Genomic DNA, 20,944 nt, shown 5'->3' with positions numbered 1-20,944 from the left:
GGGGAAGTTTCACTTTCCATTCGCTGCACTCTCTCCGAGGACATGGATAATGTTTTAAAACTAAAATTTGAAACAAAATCGCAATAAAAGCTGATTAGTCAGTGTATCGTGTAAACCCCGAGGTTAACTCTGGTAAATCTCCACGGTTCTCAGTTCCTGATCTCAAGACTCTTTAAGATTCAGCACAAGGTTTGGATTTTATTTTCGAGCACCATGAGCTGGCCAGTTTTCGGCAATTCGTTATTCAAACCAGCGCCGACAGCAAGTCCTTACCCCGAGGGGATTATGGATCAACCTGAGCTTTTGGCTGAAATCCTTCCAACTGAGTCACGTGGACTGTGGAAAATGTTTCATCACCCTACAGTGGCTGGTCAGAGAATGATACCACAGGCTCCAGGGCTAAATGACCTCTATCTCTTCTCTTTTTTTATTCAAATATTCCATTCAAAGCATCAATAATATTTGCTTCAATCGTTCAAATAACTCGTGACACATTTTTACATCTCTCAGAGCAAAGTAATTCTTCCCAAATTCTTTATTTCATCTCTTTGTATCTATTTTATATTAAAACTTAATGTTAAAACATTATTAATATCTTGGGGCTTACCATTGACCAGAAACTCACTCGCCACATAAACACAGTAACTACAAAAGCAGGTCAGAAATACTGCAGCAAGTTACTCAGCTCCTGACTCCTCAAAGCCTGTGAGGAGAAAGTGAGGTCTGCAGATGCTGGAGATCAGAGCTGGAAATGTGTTGCTCTTTCCACCTATCACATTTCCGACGCCCCTCTCCCAAGTCCCTCCTCCCTACCTTTTATCTTAGCCTGCTGGACAAACTTTCCCCATTCCTGAAGAAGGGCTTATGCCCGAAACGTCGATTCTCCTGTTCCCTGGATGCTGCCTGACCTGCTGCGCTTTTCCAGCAACACATTTCCAGCTCCTCAAAGCCTGTCCATCATCTACAAGGCACAAGTCAGGAGTGTGATAGAATACTCCCCATTTAACAGGATGGGTTCAGCTCCAACAACACATTGAGGACAAAGCGGCCCATTTGATTGGCACAACATCCACAAACCTCCACTCCCTCCACCAGTGACACACAGTAGCAGCAGTGTGTACTATCTACAAGACACACTGCAGAAATTAATTAAAGATCCTTTAGGGTGGCATGGTGGCTCAGTGGTTAGCACTGCTGCCTCACAGCACCAGGGTCCCAGGTTCAATCCCAGCCTTGGGCGTCTGTCTGTGTGGAGTTTGCACATTCTCCCCGTGTCTGCATAGGTTTCCTCTGGGTGCTCTGGTTTCCTCCCACAGTCCAAAGATGTGCACGTCAGGTGAATTGGTCATGCTAAATTGCCCATAGTGTTAGGTGCATTAGTCAGAAGGAAATGGGGCTGGTTGGACTGAAGGGCCTGTTTCCACACTGTAGGGGATCTAATCTCTAATCCTCAGGCAACACCTTCTAAACCTATGATCAACTCCATCTAGAAGGATAAGGGCAAATTATACATGGGGACACCATACCTGCAAATTCTCCTCCAAGCCACTCACCATCCTGACTTTGACATATGTCACAAGGGTCAAAATCCTAGACTTTTCTTCCTAACAGCATTGTGGATATACTTACAGCATATGGACTGCAATGGTTCAAGAAGGCAGCTCATCTTCTCAAGGGCAATTAGGGATTGGCAATTAATGCTGGTCAGCCAGTGATGCCTATGATATATAAGTAAATTTGAAAATCCCAGGTCCTCATTAGCCCATACAATTTCTTTAAATCCACCCCATTAATAAACTCTCAATTTATGATTTTTAAAGACCATTATTAGATCTCATCTTCACTCTTCTCTGTTGACTTCTTTTCCCAGTTACTGTTGTAAATGTTTCATGTAAATAACCAAGGTTTATATTCCTGATTATTCCAGGTGGATGATTATCATGGGATTAAGGTACCAGATCCTTATGCCTGGCTTGAAGATCCTAACAGTGAACAGACCAAGGTGAGAGATTACCTAACTTCAGGTAAACCTGTCCATGCACTCTCTTGGTTAGCATATTTCTGTCAATTCCATTGGGTGGGTACTATTCTGCCCTGGACAATGTGTATGATGCTTTCAGCAGATGTAATCTTAAGCATAATTGTATAGAGTAAATATATAGATGTATATATGTCATGCATATCATATACATAGTGCATGAAGTAGATGAGTATGTACAGTATATATGATATAAACATATGTGATGCCTAGTTGCATTATGTTCCACTGGGTCAGCTACAGAAACTGGATAAAGGCCTCTGCACTGGATAGCAGTATACCTCAGCCTGGCCTCAAGTGCCTTGCTCACACCAGTTGGAGGTGAAGGTCAGTTATTCTTTGTAATCTAGACCTCCATGTTTTTCAGGCATTTGTGGAAGCCCAGAACAAGCTAACAATGCCTTTCCTGGAAAAGTGCACAGTCAAGAACAAGCTCAAGGAGCGGATGACTGAACTATTTGACTACCCCAAATATGGCTGCCCTTGCAGGAAAGGGAAGCGGTGAGTGCTGTATTGGTGAGGCTGGGGTTGGCCAGGGTTGGGGAGCTGGTGTTGGGGATAATCCTTGAGGGGCTTCAATTGGCAACATTTTGTTTTGTTGGCCATGCAGAGAATTGTAAGTATTGCTGGAGCTCCATCACCAAGGGATTTGTTACTTTAGTGGTTATGTTACAGGACAGGAATTCAGAAAAAGTGGGATCAAGTTACACCATGGGCAGTTTGTGAATTTGAATTCCATCATTAAAAATCTCAAAGTGATCCATGCAACTGTCAGATCAATGCAGATTGACCAAGTGGTTCATTAATGCCTTTCAGGGAATGGAACCTGGCATCCTTCATCAAAAAGTGCCTATTTCCAGATTAAGGGGAGACTTAATAGAGACGTACAAAATAATACATGGCTTGGAAAAGGTGGATGCTAGGAAATTGTTTCAGTTAGACGAGGAGACTAGGACCCGTGGACACAGCCTTACAATTGGAGGGGGTCATTTCAGAACAGAAATGCGGAGACATTTCTTCAGCCAGAGAGTGGTGGGCCTGTGGAATTCATTGCCACGGAGTGCAGTGGAAGCCGGGACGCTAAATGTCTTCAAGGCCGAGATTGATAGATTCTTGTTGTCTAGAGGAATTAAGGGCTACGGGGAGAACGCTGGTGAGTGGAGCTGAAATGCGCATCAGCCATGATTGAATGGCGGAGTGGACTCGATGGGCCGAATGGCCTTACTTCCACTCCTATGTCTTATGGTCACCCCATATCAAGTGGCTTTCCCTAAACTGCCCACTGTTTAGGCCTTGTGAAACACAGTTATATAAAACTGCTACCAATGACAGCAGTGCTTCAAGGAGAAGGTTCAGCATCATCATTTCAGGGAAACTAAGGATGGGTAATAAATGCTGACCTTGCCAAGATAACCCAAGTACTTCAGTTGACATTTGGCAGTAGGTTAATGGTAGCAAGTTGTTCTAGTTTCTGTGAACCCTGAGGAAACATATTTGACCATCTATTGTACTCTTCCCTCAATACTGCACCATCATGTCAGCCTAGATTCTCACCTCAATTACATTAAAACAGAAAGATTTACATCACAGAAACAAATCATTCAGCTGACTCTCTACATGTTGACTCAAAATCTGACTTCCAGAGCAGTGTGTCCAAGTGTCCTGTGGAATGGGACTTGAACCCATAGAGTGTGGACACTGAGGGAACAGTCAGTCCATTGAGCCTGAGTGGACAGGACTGAGCTCATCTGTGATGCTAAATGCAGCCAAATAGCTTGTCAACACCTACTATTTAAGTTTACACCTAATGAATAAACTTAGATGTGGAGAAAGATGGTAGCCTTAGCAAAGAAAGAAAATGAACAGGTAAGACTGTTCTGAAGATGTAATCAGGCCTTGCTGAGTGTCAAATTCCTGTTTTGCAGGTATTTTTACTTCCACAACTCTGGACTACAGAACCAGTATGTGTTGTATGTCCAGGATTCCCTGGATGGAGAGGCTCGAGTGTTTTTGGATCCTAACAAATTGTCCGAGGATGGGACTGTGGCCTTAACGAGTAGGTGGAGTCTTATTCCTCCAGCTTAATTTTACTTTTCTTCAAAATAAAGGAGGGAGTCAGATGATAAACCTGAACTCCTCTTTTTCTATTCATTACTTAATGCTGGTAGTTTAGGGGTGTTGGGGATGCTGGGAGGAGGATGTGATTTTAATCATGATTTTAAAAGCATTGATAAGAGCCAGTCCCTAAATGTGGTTCTGTTCTCCTGCACCTCATGAAAGGTACATTTGCCTTGGATTAGGTGCAATGCAAACTCACCAGAATCATTCTGGGTGAAGAGTACATAAAATTGTTTCGTTATATTCCTTTGTGTTTAGAAGGCCTGACTTATCAAGGTATTCAAGATTGCAAAAGAGATCTGATGGATTACATATAGACAAGCTCTGGTGGGGGGAGTACAGAAACAGAGGGCACAGTCTTAAAAGTAGAATCCCTACAGTGCAGAATCATCCCATTGGCCCATCAAGTCTGCATCCACCCTCCAAACAGCATCCCACCCAGACCTACCTCTCTAACCCTGCATGTCCCATGGCTACTCCACGTAAGAGCACATCTTTTGATTATTGAAGGAAACCCACACAGACACGGGGAGAATGTGCAAACTCACACAGGCACTGGGTGGAATCGAACCCAAGTTCCTAGCATAATGAGGCAGCAGTGCTAACCACTGTGCCATCCAAGAACCAGATTGCTCGGGTTTGAAATTGGGAATCACCTTTTCATGCAAAGGGAGGTGAAAATTCAGAATTTGTTTGCTGAAAAAGTTGTGCACATTGAGCACCAGTTGGAGAATTCAAAACTGACCAATAAGTGTTTGTTAGCTAAACAAGGGATATGATTTGAGGTGCAGATTAGTCTAAATGATGGAGAACTGATTTGAAGAGCTCAATGTTCTCCTGTTGGCATTGCTGTATGTGGTTAATGTTGGTTGGAGATTTGAAGGGATAGAGTGCCAAGGAATTTATGAAGTTAAAAATCACACAACACCAGGTTTAATTGGATGCAGCAGCTTTTGGAGTGCAGCTCCTTCATCAGGATGTTGTGAAGGAGCAGCACTCTGAAAGTTAGTGCTTCCAATTAGACCTTTTGGACTATAACCTGGTGTTGTGTGATTTTGAATTTTATAGACCCTAATCCGACACCGGCATCTCCAAATCAAGGAATTTACGATTCATGTTGGCTCCACATGAGGCTTTATCTGCAGCAGAGTGCCTTGCAAAATCTACCACTATGTGGTGTCCAAATTAATTTTGGGCTTTAGGACAAAACTTTCCATTGTACCAAAGGACAAGTTGAAAATTGGACTATGTATTCACTATTACATAATCAGCATGATAGGCAAACAGCAATTTGTATCCATGTGATTTGGAGGTGCCGGTGTTGGACTGCAGTGTACAAAGTTAAAAATCACACAACACCAGGTTATAGTCTAACATGTTTATTTGGAAGCACTAGCTTTTGGAGCACTGCTCCTTCATCAGGTGGTTACACAACCATCTGATGAAGGAGCAGCACTCTGAAAGCTAATGCTTCCAAATAAACCTGTTGGACTATAGTCCGGTGTTGTTTGATTTTTAACTATATCCATGTGGCATTTGCAAGTTAGTAATTTTCACACTATATTTATTAAATGTATTTCATTCTAAAGAATCATGATGTAACAAAGCAGAGAAGGATAAGGGCTGAAAATGTGTTGCTGGAAAAGCGCAGCAGGTCAGGCAGCATCCAAGGAACAGGAGGATCGACATTTCGGGCATAAGCCCTTCCTGAAGAAGGGCTTATGCCCGAAACGTCGATCCTCCTGTTCCTTGGATGCTGCCTGACCTGCTGCGCTTTTCCAGCAACACATTTTCAGCTCTGATCTCCAGCATCTGCAGTCCTCACTTTCTCCCAGAGAAGGATAAGGGGAGAACTAATAGATGTTTTCAGATTTGAGGGCTTTAGATAAGGTAAACTGTCATAGATGGTTAAAATCTGTAACACACTTGCTGAAAAGATTGTGGAAACAAAGCTCAAAGAAATTTCAAAAGTCAATTAAACAGCATTTGAAGAAAATTTAATATGTAGGATTATATGTGAAGATCTAAGATGAAATTGAACTGTTCTTTTAAAAAGCTAGCATGGGCATGTTGGGCCAAATGGCCTCTTCCTTTTTTCTATGATGTAAGAAAATGTCATCCCAGAAAAGTACATGATTACCCCAATCTCCTGATGGTGTCAATGCCAAACAACAACAAGCCTGGCCTGAAGCCTGACTTTGTTTATTCACCTAGTGCTGGCATTCTCCGATGACGATGAGTACTTGGCGTATGGACTCAGCAAGAGTGGCTCTGATTGGATCACAATCAAATTTCTGAAGGTTGAAGGTCCTGAAGATCTACCAGACACTCTAGAAAAGGTGAAGTTTAGCTGCCTGTCCTGGACTCACGATGGGAAAGGTGTCTTCTATAACCGGTACCCTGAGCAAGACGGCAGTACAGATGGTATGTGTGGGGTTGGGGTAAGAGATAAATATTTAAAGGTTACATTATAGAGCTGTGGTATAACAAACGATAACCTGCATTTATACGGCACCTTTAATATCCACAGGAGCACTTATCAGACAGTAAACTTGGCATTAAGCCACATAAAGAGATATTACGACAGGTGATCAAAAGTTTGATCAAAGAAAGACTTGCCTTTATTTGATGCTCAGTGATTCCCCAGGTGCAGCCAATGAAGTACTTCTGGAATAAGTTGTAATGCAGGAAACATAGCAGCCGATTTGCACACAGCAAGCTCCCACTAACAGCAATGTGGTAAAGGCCAGCTAATACTTCAAAATATCAATCAGGGCAAAAATGTTAAGATGTGAGGAGAACTGCCCTGTCCTTCTTCAACATGGTGCCAGGGCATCTTTTCCATCTAGTGAAAGGTCAGATCAATTTAATGCCTTATACAAAAGATGGCACTTGTGACAGTAAGGCACACCCCTCAGTACTGCACTGAACTTATAGAATTTGTAGTGTGGAAGCAGGCCATTTAGTCTATCGAGACAGCACTGACCCTCCGAAGAGCGTCCTTATCCAGAACCAACCCTATAAACCTGCATTTCCTGTGGCCAATCCACCTAACCTGAACATCTTTGGACTGTGGAAGGAAACCCACCCTGATGCAGGGAGAATGTGCAAACTTAACACAGACAGTTGCCTGAGGGTGGGATTGTACCTTGGTCCCTGGCGCTGTAAGGTAGCAGTGTTAACCACTGAACCACCATGCCACCCCTATTATCAGCTTACATTTTGTAGTTAAGTCACTGGTTTAAAGGACGGACCTAAGCTGGTAAAGAGAAAGAGTGGTTTGACGAAATAATTACTAGTCCCAACATAATATTTCATGCCTCACTATTAGATCTTTTTTGATAATTGATCCTTTGAAGTGCCTAAGGGTATCTTTACATGTTAAAGCTACTGTATGTAAGTGAATTGTGGCTGTAAATACAGAGATGGCATCTTGTAACATTGGCCTCTGTATAGACCAAGAACATCAATTACACCATGACATCAACAAATTGTATACTGAGTTTTGACATCTTCATGACATGATTCCTGTATCCTTTCTGCTCTTTCCTTTCAAACCTTTGTATATTTTCTGTCCCAAGTTTTGGTTTTATTCTGATTTTTTTTTCCCTTTAAGCTGTTGCACTTCTCTTTTCCAAAGAGATCAAACTAAATCTTTTTTGAAGTGTAACTCGTGTTCACTGTGAATGGTGATTTAGTGATGTTCAATGTGTGACTTACTGAAGACATCTTTTACAGGCACTGAAACCACATCTAACATTCATCAGAAACTTTACTACCATGTGCTTGGCACTGACCAGTCAGAGGATATCCTGTGTGCAGAATTCCCAGATAATCCCAAATGGAGCGGAGGAGCCAAGGTAAATTGTTAATATCAGCTTGGTTCAGAGATTAATGTTCTCTCACTAGTAAGCTTGGGCCATTTTCTGGCAACTGCAGTACTAAGGAAGTGCTGAACTGTTGGAAGTTGAGGCATTGGGCCAAAGCGTAGTCTGTTCTCTGAGGTGGATGAGAAAGATTCCATGTCTCTATTTTGAAGGAAGAGACAAGCTCTTCTTGGTGATCAGTCAATCTTTCCTTAACCAGTGGACTAGATGGTCCTTTGCTTCATTTACCACTTGCGGACCTTTCAAAAATAAATAGTTGGCGATGAATTTACAAGGATGTTGCCAGGGTTGGAGGCTTTGAGCTACAGGGAGAGGTTGAAGAGGCTGGAGCTGTTTTCCCTGCAGCGTCCAAGACCAAGGGGTGACGTTATAGAGGTTTATAAAATCATGAGGGACATGGATAGGATAAATAGACAAAGTCTTTTCCCTGAGGTGGGGGCTTCCTAAACATAGGTTTAGGATGAGAGGGGAAAGATATAAAAGGGACCTAAAGGGCAACCTTTTACGCAGAGGGTGGTACATATATGGAATGAGCTGCCAGAGGAAGTGGTGGAGGCTGGTACAATAACAACATTTAAGAGGCATCTGGATGGGTATATGAATAGGAAAGGTTTGAAGGGATATGGGCTGGACACTGGCAGGTGGGACTAGATTAGGTTGGGATATCTGGTCGGCATGGACAGGTTGCACCGAAGGGTCTGCTTCCGTGCTGTATATCTCTGAGTCTATGACTGTACATGATATTGTCACTGCTAGGGACTATAAATATAAGATAGTCACAAATCAATTGAGGATAATGTCTTTATCCAGCGAGTGGTTAAAACAGGGAGGCCATTGCTATATCAAATGGTTCAGGTGAATACTTTCAACATATTTATGAGGAAACATGATACATCTACCAGGGAGAAAGAATCAACTAAGATGAAGAGAGATGGGAGGAGGATTGAGTGGACAATAAACACCATCATGCACCAGTTTGGCTGAATGTCCTGTTTCTGTGCTGTACATTTGGTACAGTTCATCTTCCTACTTTTTGAGGGATCTTGCTTTGAGTAAATGGGTGGTCACTCTCACTTACATAACAACAAAAATAATGAAGATTATGGTCTGTTGTGAGCAGATGTTCCTCCCTATTCCAAGAGTGCCTCAAGGAAATCTTCAGGCAATTGCAAAGAAGGTGTGGACTCCGTATGAAAGAATGTTGTCCATTTTCACTCTTTTTTCCAGCTGGAACATTTAATCTCCTGCAATGTATTTTACTGAAGATGGTAGTTCCCAGCTGGAATGATTGCCTCCTTGAACAGCTTTTAATGCTCTGTGTTTTCAATTAGGTTTCTGATGATGGTCGCTATGTAGGGTTATATATTCGAGATGGTTGTCAACCTAAGAACCAGGTCTGGTACTGCGATCTGCACCTGCTACCAAATGGCATAACTGGTATGTACCAGGTACTTATGAACATTGCCCATCCCATCTCAGAGAGAAGATCCGCTGATGCAGTAAAACCCTATCTGCGTCACACTGACGTCCCCACTCACAGTATCAGTTATAAAGGGATGTGATCTATGTCAAGGATGAGAAAAGACGATTAGTCCCAATTCACCTAGACAATATATAACACCTGTGGAATAGGGTCAAGCTATTCATCCCCACAGCCATTGTTAACATTCTAATTAATCTGTAATTAAATCTTATCCTCATCTTCAAATCTCTCCAGGTCTCAGCCCTCCATATCTTTGTACCATCCTTCAATCTGACTGTTCTCCAAAGTAATGGCACTTCTCATATTCTGGCATCTTGAACATCCCTGGTTTAATTCCTTCACCCTTAAACGTTCAGCTGCCTAGGCCTGAAGCTCTGGATGTTCCTCCCTCAATCTTTCTGCCTCTCTGGCTTCTCATTCCTCCTTGAAGATGCTTCTTAAAACCTACCTCTTTGACCAAGGTTCTTTTCCCTGTCTTAATGTCCCCTCCTTTGGTGTCAAAATCCATTTGATAATATTCCAATGAAGTTTTTGGCTTGTTTTATTTCATGTAATGTTCTGATGTGATGCTCTAGCTGCTGTTGTTTATAATTTGGTTATTTTCAATGCTTGAAAAACTCATTGCATGACTTTTACAGGCCTCTTACCTTGGGTTAAACTGATCGACAACTTTGATGCAGAGTACAGTTACATTACAAATGAAGGGCCCGTGTTCACATTCAGGACTAACCTTGATGCCCCTCGCTACCGAGTTCTCAACATTAACCTCGAGCAGCCAGCTCCTTCACAATGGAAGCAGCTTATTCCCCAGCACCCGAAGGATGTCTTGGGTGAGACATGGCCATCACCATTTCATACACTGGTTGAAAGTTTCTAACACAAATGTCTTTTCAAACCTTGCGGCTCTGTGTTTCAGATTGGGCAACGTGCGTTAATTACAAATACCTGGTCGTCGACTACTTAAAGGATGTGAAGGACATCCTCCAGCTGTATGACCTTGCTACCGGAACCTTCCTTAAAGACCTCCCATTAGATGTTGGCAGCATTGGTGGATACAGTGGGCGAAAGAAGAACACAGAAATCTTCTATAAGTTCACCTCCTATCTGGCACCAGGTACAATACACAGAGAGAGACAGCTGTAGATGGATACACAAATCAATAAAAATAATATGACAGCTTATTAAATCTATTAAATAAAAGAAAATCAACAACTCTACCTATTTAGAGAGAAATAAACTAGAAGTTGATCTTGAATCGAGTAGTGTTTCGACTTCGCTTGATGCAGTGTGCACAGTTCTGTTAAAAGTTTTTATAAAAAGGATACCAAACAACTGGGAAAAAACATAGTTAAAAATCACACAACACCAGGTTATAGTCCAACAGGTTTAATTGGAAGCACACTCGCTTTCGGACCGACGCTCCTTCATCAGGTGATTGTCAAGCGAGTGTGCTTCCAATTAAACCTGTTGGACTATAACCTGGTGTTGTGTGATTTTTAACTTTGTACACCCCAGTCCAACACCGGCATCTCCAAATCGGGGGAAAAAACATGTTAATGAAAAACAAGTTAATACCAGAAGCAAAAGTTTTCAGCAAAGATGGAACAATCTAGGCTCTTTACTGTAAAGAAGAGAAGCCCTTCGATAGTATATGTCATTGGTTTGTCAAGCAAACCTTTCTGGAAGTTTCCATGGGAGTGGATGCAGTACCATCTTAATTCTGTTTGCTAGCTCCCCTTCAGTAAAATCTTAGAATGAGCCCTTTTCACTGCATCTACTCCCAAGCTGGTCAATGGTGTAAATGACATGAATTCTACATGCTGAATCTAGAAGTTTAATCTGACTCTAAATTGATCTTCAAATTTGGTCTATTTCTTTTGGCAGCTTCACCTTTTAATCCTAATATGTTGAGTCTTGTGATTCTTCATACTCAGCAAATCTTAATGGTTTGATTTTCTGTATTGGACACTCCAAAATCTAGAACCCAGAACTCTGAATGCTGTTTAAATATTTTTAATGTGTCCCAGTTCAAGCTAGAACATTTTGTGGACACTTTGACAAAATGCTTTTTTGACCTTCCCTTGCTTGCTATCAATTGTCATGCATTCTGACACTCTCTAAAGAGAAAGCTAAACTGCCTCTCGATAAGGATTTATCTGCTTACCAGCAAGCTGTGTTTTCAACACTTCCCCTTGCTGTAAAAAACAAAGACGCTGAAGATTTTAGTATAGTTTAATGCTGTCAACCATGTGTTTCATCTGCAGATTAATTTGCTTGCTTACTCACTGGTCAAGCACAACAGACTTTATTATCACAATGTTTTCTTCGCTGTTCACCATGTCATGTTAATGATAATGGACTAATAATTAGTTGCTTGTCAGGGATTCATTCATATCATGAGTTAGTTTATTTAAGATTTGGAGATGCCGGTGTTGGACTGCAATGTACATAGTTAAAAATCACACAACACCAGGTTATAGTCCAACAGGTTTAATTGGAAGCACTAGCTTTCAGAGCACCGCTCCCTCATCAGGTGGTTGTGGAGAATACAATCAGGTTCCAATTAAACCTGTTGAACTATAACCTGGTGTTGTGTGATTTTTAGTTTATTTAAAACAGTAAAACACATTATATATTATGAAGCAAATATTACAGCAAACTTGTGTGTGATTCCAGATCTTTGTGTGTGCAACTTGCAAACGCCAGGCAAACTAACTGTCAAGCAGAGTCATACAGAAGTCATAGAGTCATACAGATATCCAGCACAGAAACAGACCCTACGGTCCAACTTGTCCATGCTGACCAGTTATCCTAAATAAATCTTGTCCCATTTGTCAGCACTTGGCCTATATCCCTTTAAATCCTTCCTATTCATACACACATTCAGATGCCTTTCAAATGTTGTAATTGTACCATCCTCCACTTCTTTCTCTGGCAGCTCATTCCATACATATACCACCACCTGCATGAAATAGTTGCCCCTTAGGTCCCTTTTAAATCTTTCTTATCTCACTTAAATCTATGCCTCCTAATTTTGGACTCTCCACTCTGGAGAAAAGATCTTGTCTATCTTGTCATAATTTTATAAACCTTTATAAGATCACCCTTCAGCCTCCGACACTCCAGTCTATTCAACCCCTCCAACCCGGGCAACACCCTTGTAAATCTTTTCTGAACCCTTTCAAGTTTCACAACATCTTTCCTATAGCAGGGAGACCAGAATTGCATGCAGTTTTACAACAGTGGCCTAACCAATTTCTTGTACAGCCACAATATAACCTCCCAACTCCTATATTAGATGCATTAACCAACAAAGGAAAGCTTACCAAATGCTGCCTTCACTATCCTATCTACCTGTGACTCCACTTTCAAGGAGCTATGAACCTGTACTCCAAGATCTCTTTGTTCAGCAACACTCCCCAGGACCTTACCATGACGTGTATAAGTCCTGCCCTGATTTGCCTTTCCAAAATGCGGCACCTCTAAATTAAACTCCATCTGCCACCTCTCGAACCATTAGCTCATCTGATCAAGATCCCATTGTACTCTGAGGTAATCTTCGCTGTTCACTGCACCTCCAATTTTAGTGTCATCTGCAAACCTACCAACCATGCCTCCTATGTTCACATCCAAATCATTTCTATAAAGGATAAAAAGCAGTAGACCCAGCACCAATCCTTGTGGCACTGCTGGTCACAGATCTCCAGTCTGAAATATAACCTTGCACCACCACCACCCTCTGTCTTCTACCTTCGAGCCAGTTCTGTATCCAAATAGCCAGTTCTCCCTGTATTATGAGATCTAACTAAGTCCTTTAAATATAAAATGTGCTAAAGGTGTGGTACACATCAATAGGAACCACACACAATGCTCCTTTGTGGTTAACTCTGGGAAGCCAGCACAATCACTGAGCAACAGTTCCCAGGGAATTTCTCCAATTAAAGATCAGGGTGCTCTAATGTGCAAGATAACCAGATTGCTATTTTAAACAAATGTTTCTCATTTCTACGTTGCCTTTCAAGACCTTTGGAGCTTCCAAAGAGCTTCACAGCTCGTAAAAAGTCAATGATACAATGTGGAAAATGCAGAGGGTAATTTGCGCACAGCAATCTCCCCGGAACAGCAATATAATAGTTTTTGGAGCACTGCTCCTTCATCAGGTGGTTGTGGAGTGTAAGATCATAAGACACAGAATTTATAGCAAACGTTTACAGTGTGATGTAATTGAAATTATATATTGAAAAAGACCTGGATTGTTTGTTAAGTCTCTCATCTTTAAGACTTAGTAAATGGTTGAAAGTTATGGAAAGCAGGCAGGAAAGTTGAGGCCAAAATGAGATCAGCCATGATCGTATTGATTGGCGGAGCAGGTTTGAGAGTCCGAATTGCCTGCTCCTGCTCCTAGTCCTTATGTTCTTCTGTAAGCAGTGTCACGAGACCTTTCATTTAATGCTGTGAGAGGAGATGCATGCACTGGTTTTGGCCTTACCTGAAAGCTGGTACCTCCAACAATACAGAGCTCTGTCTGTACTGCACTGAAATATCAATCTAACTTTAACACTCTTACCTCTGGAGTGGGGCCTGAATCCACAGTCTGCTGCTCACTGAGCCAGTAACTAAAGACAGTCAGACATGCACATTTGCATTTATATTTGTGTGTTTCAAAGGAGTAGTGTCAGCAATTCCCTGTATCCCAAAAATAAACATTAATAAAAGCAGAAGAGAAATGGTGACTGTGAGTGTGCTGCAGCAAGGACCACAATGTCATTCTCACTTGATTTGGTGTTCTCTCCCAGGAATCATCTACCACTGTGACCTGATGAAGGAAATTCTTGAACCCAAAGTTTTCAGGGAGGTGGAGATCAAAGGTTTCAATTTCTCTGAATATCAGACAGTTCAGGTGAGATTTTATCGCAATCCTGCCTAAACCTTTTCCCACTGTGACTCCATTTTGAGGCTAGAAAATTCTCACAACCTCTCCGAAAGCCGGGAGAGTAGAGTTGTGAAAGGGATGGAAGGACTTACAAAAGCAGAGGTGCAGGACAGGCCTGTGAGACTAAGAGGGTTAGCACAGAGCTACATGGAAGCTCCTGCTGCCTCTGAGCTTACGAACCACTCGGGATCTTGTCCCCTGCTCTTTGGCAGGCTGCACTCTAACGTAAGGAGGTAGGGGTGTTCATGCCTGAGAATGAGATCTGAAAATGCTCATGCAAAGCAGATCTCTCAGTCCTGGTCGACTCAGGTGTGGAGCAATGAAAGGGAACATCTGAAAACACTGTCTTCTGTTTTCCTTTCAGATGACGTGATGAGAATTTCCAACGATTTTATTTGTAAATATTGATAGGATCAATAATTTTGAATTGGATTCATTCTTCTTAAGTTTTGTGGGGAATGCTTCACATCACAGAAATCAGCTTGAAAAGTAGTCTTGCATTTATATAACACGTTTCACAACGTGAAGGTTTTTCAAAGTGCTTTACAATCGATAAAGTGTTTTTAACTATAACCGCTGTTGTCACTAGAGGAATTGCAGTCAATTTGCTCATAAACAGCAATGTGATAATGAACAGATTGCTTGATGTTGATTGGGCTTGGGCCCAACTCCACTTATCATTTACACATTGTCCCCTTCCTCCAACCTATCTTCTGCATAAAAAGCAACTTTTTCCTAGTCACTATCAGTTCTGAAGAATGGTCACTGAACCTGAGGTATTAACTCTGCTTTCTCTCCTCAGTTGCTGCCAGACCTGTGAACTTTTCTTGCAATTTCTGTCTTTGTTTCTGATTTTCAGTATCTGCAGTTCTTTTGGTTTTTATCTTTATTCACTTGAGGAACTAAATAGTGGCTCCAATTCAGAGAAACACCACCAGTCCAATCCTCGCACCTTATCTATAATATTCATTTCTACTCAGACGCTATGATTGCATTGGGATAGAATCAAACAGGATCCCTGTTTCTGTTCATTGTCCACCTGTCTCCACTCCATGGGAAAAATGTGCTTCTGAAGAAAGGATCTGAAGTGGCTTCCCCTTTGTCACTGGCCATTGAGCCAGGACTTGAACAAGAATGTAAAGCAGTTAATGGTGTCACAGTCATAGTGTGATACAGCACGAAAACAGACCCTTCAGTTCAACCTGTCCATGCCAACCATAATTCCAAACTAAACTGGTCCCACCTGCCTGCACTTGGCCCATATCCCTCCAAGTATTTCTTATTCATGTACTTATCCAAATGTAACTGTGCCCTTTGGAGGTTCATTCCACACACGAACCACTCTCTGTGTAAAATAATTTTCCCCCATGTTTCTTTTAAATCTTTCTCCTCTAAACATATGCCCCCTAGTCTTGAAATCCCCCACCCTAGGGAAAAGATACCCAGCATTCACTTTATCTATATTCCTCACGATTTTATAAACTTCTATGAGATCACCCCTCAACCACCTGTGCTCCAGTGAAAAATGTCCCAGCATATCCAGCCTCTCCTCATAACTCAAACCCTCCAATCCTGGCTAACTCCTGTAAATCTCTTCTGAACCCTCTTCAGCTTAACAATATCCTCCCTATCATAGGAATTATAATATTCATGATTGCTCATCACACTCTTTCCACAAATTCCCAATCACTCCGATGAGTTTACATCTGAAAGAAGGTGAAGGTTTGAGGAAGAGAGACTCCAGATGAGCTACCAAGGAGTTAGTACCTTGTGGAGCAGAATGACATGAAGGGAAGAGTCAATGTTACTGGCAATGAATTACACACAGCCATTAATCTGCTTAGGTGTTTACCAATTGGTTTGTTGCATTTGCTTGCTAGATCACCATGTTATGTTTCTTTGTCTCAAAGGTTTTTTACTCCAGTAAAGATGGGACTAAGATCCCAATGTTTATTGTCCACAAGAAAGGTATCAAACGAGATGGTTCCCATCCAGTATTCCTGCATGGCTATGGAGGATTCAATCATTCACTAACTCCCTGCTACAAGTAAGTGTTTTGGTTGTGCTGAGCTGTTTTGCTGTTAACTTTAGCATTGAGAGAACTTTCTGTCCCCCTTTTCAACATGATGACACCTGTGCAGTGAGTACTTTAGTGTCATATCCCTATAAGTGTCAGAGAAATAGTTTGGATCCTCAATAGGTTATTGAGTGCCTGGGATTTCAAAATAAATGAAAACTACGGCACGATGGCTCAGTAGTTAGCATTACTGAGATAGCTTTGGCAAATAGGGTTAAGGAGAATCCAAAGGGATTTTACAAATACATTAAGGACAAAAAGGCAACTAGGGAGAGAATACGGCCCCTCAAAGATCAGCAAGGCAGCCTTTGTGTAGAGTCACAGGAGATGGGGGAGATAGTAAATGAATATTTTGTATCAGTGTTTACTGTGGAGAAGGACATGTACCCGAGAACTCTGTGCGAAGCTAGGGAAGTGATTGCTGGGCCCCTTGCTGAGATATTTGTATCATCGATAGTCACAGGTGAGGTACCAGAAGACCAGAGGTTGGCTAACGTAGTGCCATTATTTAAGAAAGGTGGTAAAGACAAGCCAGGGAACTATAGACCGGTGAGCCTGACGTCAGTGGTGGAAGTTGTTGGAGGGAATCCCAAGGGACAGGATTTCCACGTATTTGGAAAAGCAAGGACTGATTAGGGATAGTCAACATGGCTTTGTCCGTGGGAAATCGTGTCTCACGAACTGAATAGAGTTTTTTGAAAAAGTAACAAAGAGGATTGATGAGGGCAGAGCAGTAGATGTGATCATTATGGATTTCAATAAGGCGTTCGACAAGGTTCTCCATAGGAGACTGAATAGCGAGGTTAGATCTCATGGAATACAGAGAGAACTAGCCATTTAGCTACAGAACGGGCTGGAAGATAGAAGACAGAGGGTGGTGGTGGAGGGTTGCTTTTTCAGACTGGAGGCCTGTGACCAGTGAAATGCCACAAGGATTGGTGGTGGGTCCACTGCTTTTCATAATTTATATAAATGATTTGGATATGAACATAGGAGGTATAGTAAATAAGTTTGCAGATTACATCAAAATTGGAGGTGTAGTGGACAGTGAGGAAGGCTACATCGGAGTACAACGGGATCTTGATCAGATGGGCCAACGGGCTGAGAAGTGGCAGATGGAGTTTAATTCAGATAAATATGAGATGCAGCATTTTGGGAAAGCAAATCTTAGCAGGACTTACACACTTAATGGTAAGATCCTAGGGAGTGTTGCTGAACAAAGAGACCTTGGAGTGCAGGTTCATAGCTCCTTGAAAGTAGAGTCGCAGGTAGATAGGATATTAAAGAAGGCGTTTGGTACGCTTTCCTTAACTGGTCAGAGCATTGAGTATAGGAGTTGGGAGGTCATGTTGCAGCTGTACAGGACATTGGTTAGGCCTCTTTTGGAATATTGTGTGCAATTCTGGTCTCCTTCCTATCGGAAAGATGTTGTGAAACTTGAAAGGGTTCAGAAAAGATTTACAAGGATGTTGCCAGGGTTGGAGGATTTGAGCTATAGGGAGAGGCTGAATAGGCTGAGGCTGTTTTCCCTGGAGCGTCAAAGGCTGCAGGGTAACCTTAACAGAAGTTTATAACATCAGAGGGGCATGGATAGGATAAATAGACCAAGTCTATTCACTGGGTTGGCCGAGTCCAGAACTAGAGGGCATAGATTGAGGGTGAGAGGGGAAAGATGTAAAAGGGACCTAAGGGACGACGTTTTCATACAGAGGGTGGTATGTGTATGGAATGAGCTGCCAGAGGAAGTGGTGGAAGCTTGTACGATTGCAACATTTAAAATGCATCTGAATGGGTATATAAATAGGAAGGGTTTGGAAGGATATGGACCAAGTGCGGGCGAATGGGACTAGATTAGGTTGGGATATTTGGTCGGAAAGGAGGAGTTGGATCAAAGGGTCTGTTTCCGTGCTGTACATCTCTATGACTACTGCCTTACAGCGCCAGCAACCCGGGATTGATTCCAGCCTCAGGCAACTGTCTGTGTGGTGTTTGCAAATTCTCGCCACATCTGCGCGGGTTTCCTCCAGGTCCTCTAGTTTCCTCCCACAATCCAAAGCTGTGCAAGTTAGGTGAATTGGCCATGGTAAATTACCCATAGTGTTCAGGGATGTGTAGATTAGGTGCATTAGTCAGGAGAAATGTAGAGTGAGAGGGGAATGGGTCTGGGTAGGATACTGTTCGGATGGTTGATGTGGACTTGCTGGGCTGATGTGCTTATTTCCACACTGCAGGAATTCTATACATTTTTAAAAAACAGATGCAGATTGGAGTGGGATTTAATGGATTAATTGATGAAGTTGAATGTATTTGTTTGCATTGTCTTGAGTTTACAACTTGTGAAACGTGAGGTAATCAAAGTGTTTAAAATAATAGGGTTTCTCTTTATCTCCCCTCGTAAATCCATTTCCTATTGTGGGAGAATTCAGAATAAAGGAGTATAATCTAAAGATGATACCAGGTCATTCAGGATTACAATCAGGAACTTCTTTTTTTACAGAAATCTGGGATATCATCGCTGAAAGGCTGGGGATACTGGGGAATCAAATGGAGCTTTTAAGACTGAATTTGACAGAATTTGTCAGATAAGAGTATCAAGAAATAGGGATTATAGGCCATAAAATGAAAATCAATTAAAGAAAAAGAAATTGCTATAGAAACGCAACAGATCTGGCACCATCTGTGAAGAGAGAAAGCAGAATTAACGTATAAAGTCTGGGGACCCTTTTTCAGAATTCCACATCATGAACAAGGGTCATTGGACCTGAAATGTTAACTCTGCTTTCTCTCTCTGCAGATGCTGCCAGACCTGTTGAGCTTCTCCAGCAGTTGCTGTTTCTATTTCCAATTTCCAGCATCTACACTTTTGTTTTGTTTTAGTTAGGATCAAATACAGTTCAGTGACTATGTAACTGAACGGTGGGGCAGATAGCCGCTTGCTGCTTCAAACCATACAGTCCATCACAGCCACCCTGCTTTCCATTAACTCCGTCTACATTCCCCACTCCCTCAAGAAAGCAGCCAACATGATTATACTCTCTGCCACCCTCTTCCATCAGGCAGAAGATACAAAGGTTTAAAAGCACATACCAACAGATTTAAGAACAGCTTCTTCCCTGCTGTTATCAGACTTATGAGAGACCTCATACATGAGAGTTGATCTTTCTCTGCACCTTCGCTGTATATTCTGCCTTCTGTTTTATTACCCTGATGTACTTATGATTTACAGGTATGATTTGTCTGGTGAGCATGGAAAACAATACTTTTCACTGTATCTCAATATATCTGATAGTAAATCAAATCAAATCAGTCAATGGTCCTGTATTAACCTAACTATACACAGTGTTTAGATTAGAGTGGTGCTGGAAAAGCACATCAGGTCAGGCAGCATCGAAGAAGCAGGAAAATCGACATTTTGGGCAAAAGCCCTAAATGGCCAGAGTGAAATCAGGCAGGGAGGCTCATACGTGGATATGAAAGTCTTTTCAATTTAGTTAAATGAATAAGAAAGGCATTCTCATGCAACAACAATTCGAAATTATATATTACCTTTAATACAATAAAATATCCTCAGCTACATGTAAAAATATAATCCTTTGCATTCTGCTAACGTAACTCTCTGTGCTAGCTCATTGTTCCTCATGGACCCGGGGGAGGATGATGGGATGCCATCTCCAATCCAAAAAAGACCCCTGACTGATTCCTCCTCTCGGCTGAATGAAGAGCACTGGGACCCATTATTGTGGAGCCTCATTAGTGCAATATTTAAAGAGAAAGAAAGGAGTTACCGCAATGGGAGGATGATGGGATGCCATCTCCAATCCAAAAAAGACCCCTGACTGAATCCTCCTCTCGGCTGATTGAAGAGCACTGGGACCCATTATTGTGGAGCCTCATTAGTGCAATATTTAAAGAGAAAGAAAGGAGTTACCGCAATATGCTGACTCATATTTGTCCGTTAATCAGCATCAACAAAACAGATTACCTGCTGCTTTATCTCTTTGCTGTGCATAAATTGGCTGCTCCTCGCACTACACATTTCAGTCATACTGTGTTTAGCTGTGAAATACTTTGCAATGTCCTGAGGTCACAAAGTGCGATGAAGAAATGCAAAGTAGGAGCAGATGCTGGAATCTGCACCGAAAACAAAAAATACTGGAGATCCATCGGGTCAGACAGCATCCATGGAGAGACAACAAGCTAACGTTTCGACTCTAGATGACTCTTCATCTGAACTGGCGTGAAGTGTTGTAAAATCTTCGGCATGCTGCAGTTCTCTTGCAAATCACAGTGCAAACTAGACAAGCAACATCTCACCTTCACATTTGGCACTTCACAGCTTTCTGGACTTAAATATTGAGTTCAACACCTTCAAATTGTGAATCCACTCCCTTTCCTTTCTTTTAGCTTT

General features: G+C 41.9%; 1 protein-coding gene across 1 annotated transcript in view; it reads left to right on the top strand.

Moving 5' to 3' along the window:
• Positions 1 to 198: 198 nt before the first annotated feature.
• The window catches only part of LOC122563590 (prolyl endopeptidase-like), a 26,983-nt gene continuing 6,237 nt past the window's right edge, over positions 199 to 20,944 (top strand). Inside the window, exons 1-11 of the mRNA XM_043717515.1 lie at positions 199 to 381; positions 1,928 to 2,002; positions 2,406 to 2,539; positions 3,964 to 4,094; positions 6,371 to 6,580; positions 7,895 to 8,016; positions 9,375 to 9,480; positions 10,165 to 10,356; positions 10,443 to 10,640; positions 14,323 to 14,426; positions 16,370 to 16,506. Of these exons, the coding sequence (XP_043573450.1) occupies positions 214 to 381; positions 1,928 to 2,002; positions 2,406 to 2,539; positions 3,964 to 4,094; positions 6,371 to 6,580; positions 7,895 to 8,016; positions 9,375 to 9,480; positions 10,165 to 10,356; positions 10,443 to 10,640; positions 14,323 to 14,426; positions 16,370 to 16,506 (1,577 nt within the window). The 5' untranslated portion in view covers positions 199 to 213. The remainder of the gene's footprint in view (positions 382 to 1,927; positions 2,003 to 2,405; positions 2,540 to 3,963; positions 4,095 to 6,370; positions 6,581 to 7,894; positions 8,017 to 9,374; positions 9,481 to 10,164; positions 10,357 to 10,442; positions 10,641 to 14,322; positions 14,427 to 16,369; positions 16,507 to 20,944) is intronic.

Source organism: Chiloscyllium plagiosum, chromosome 27 (genome assembly GCF_004010195.1).
Source record: "Chiloscyllium plagiosum isolate BGI_BamShark_2017 chromosome 27, ASM401019v2, whole genome shotgun sequence".
NCBI lineage: Eukaryota > Metazoa > Chordata > Chondrichthyes > Orectolobiformes > Hemiscylliidae > Chiloscyllium > Chiloscyllium plagiosum.
The sequence above is the reverse complement of the archived record's forward strand: the minus strand, read 5'-3'. Positions and strand labels throughout refer to the sequence as shown.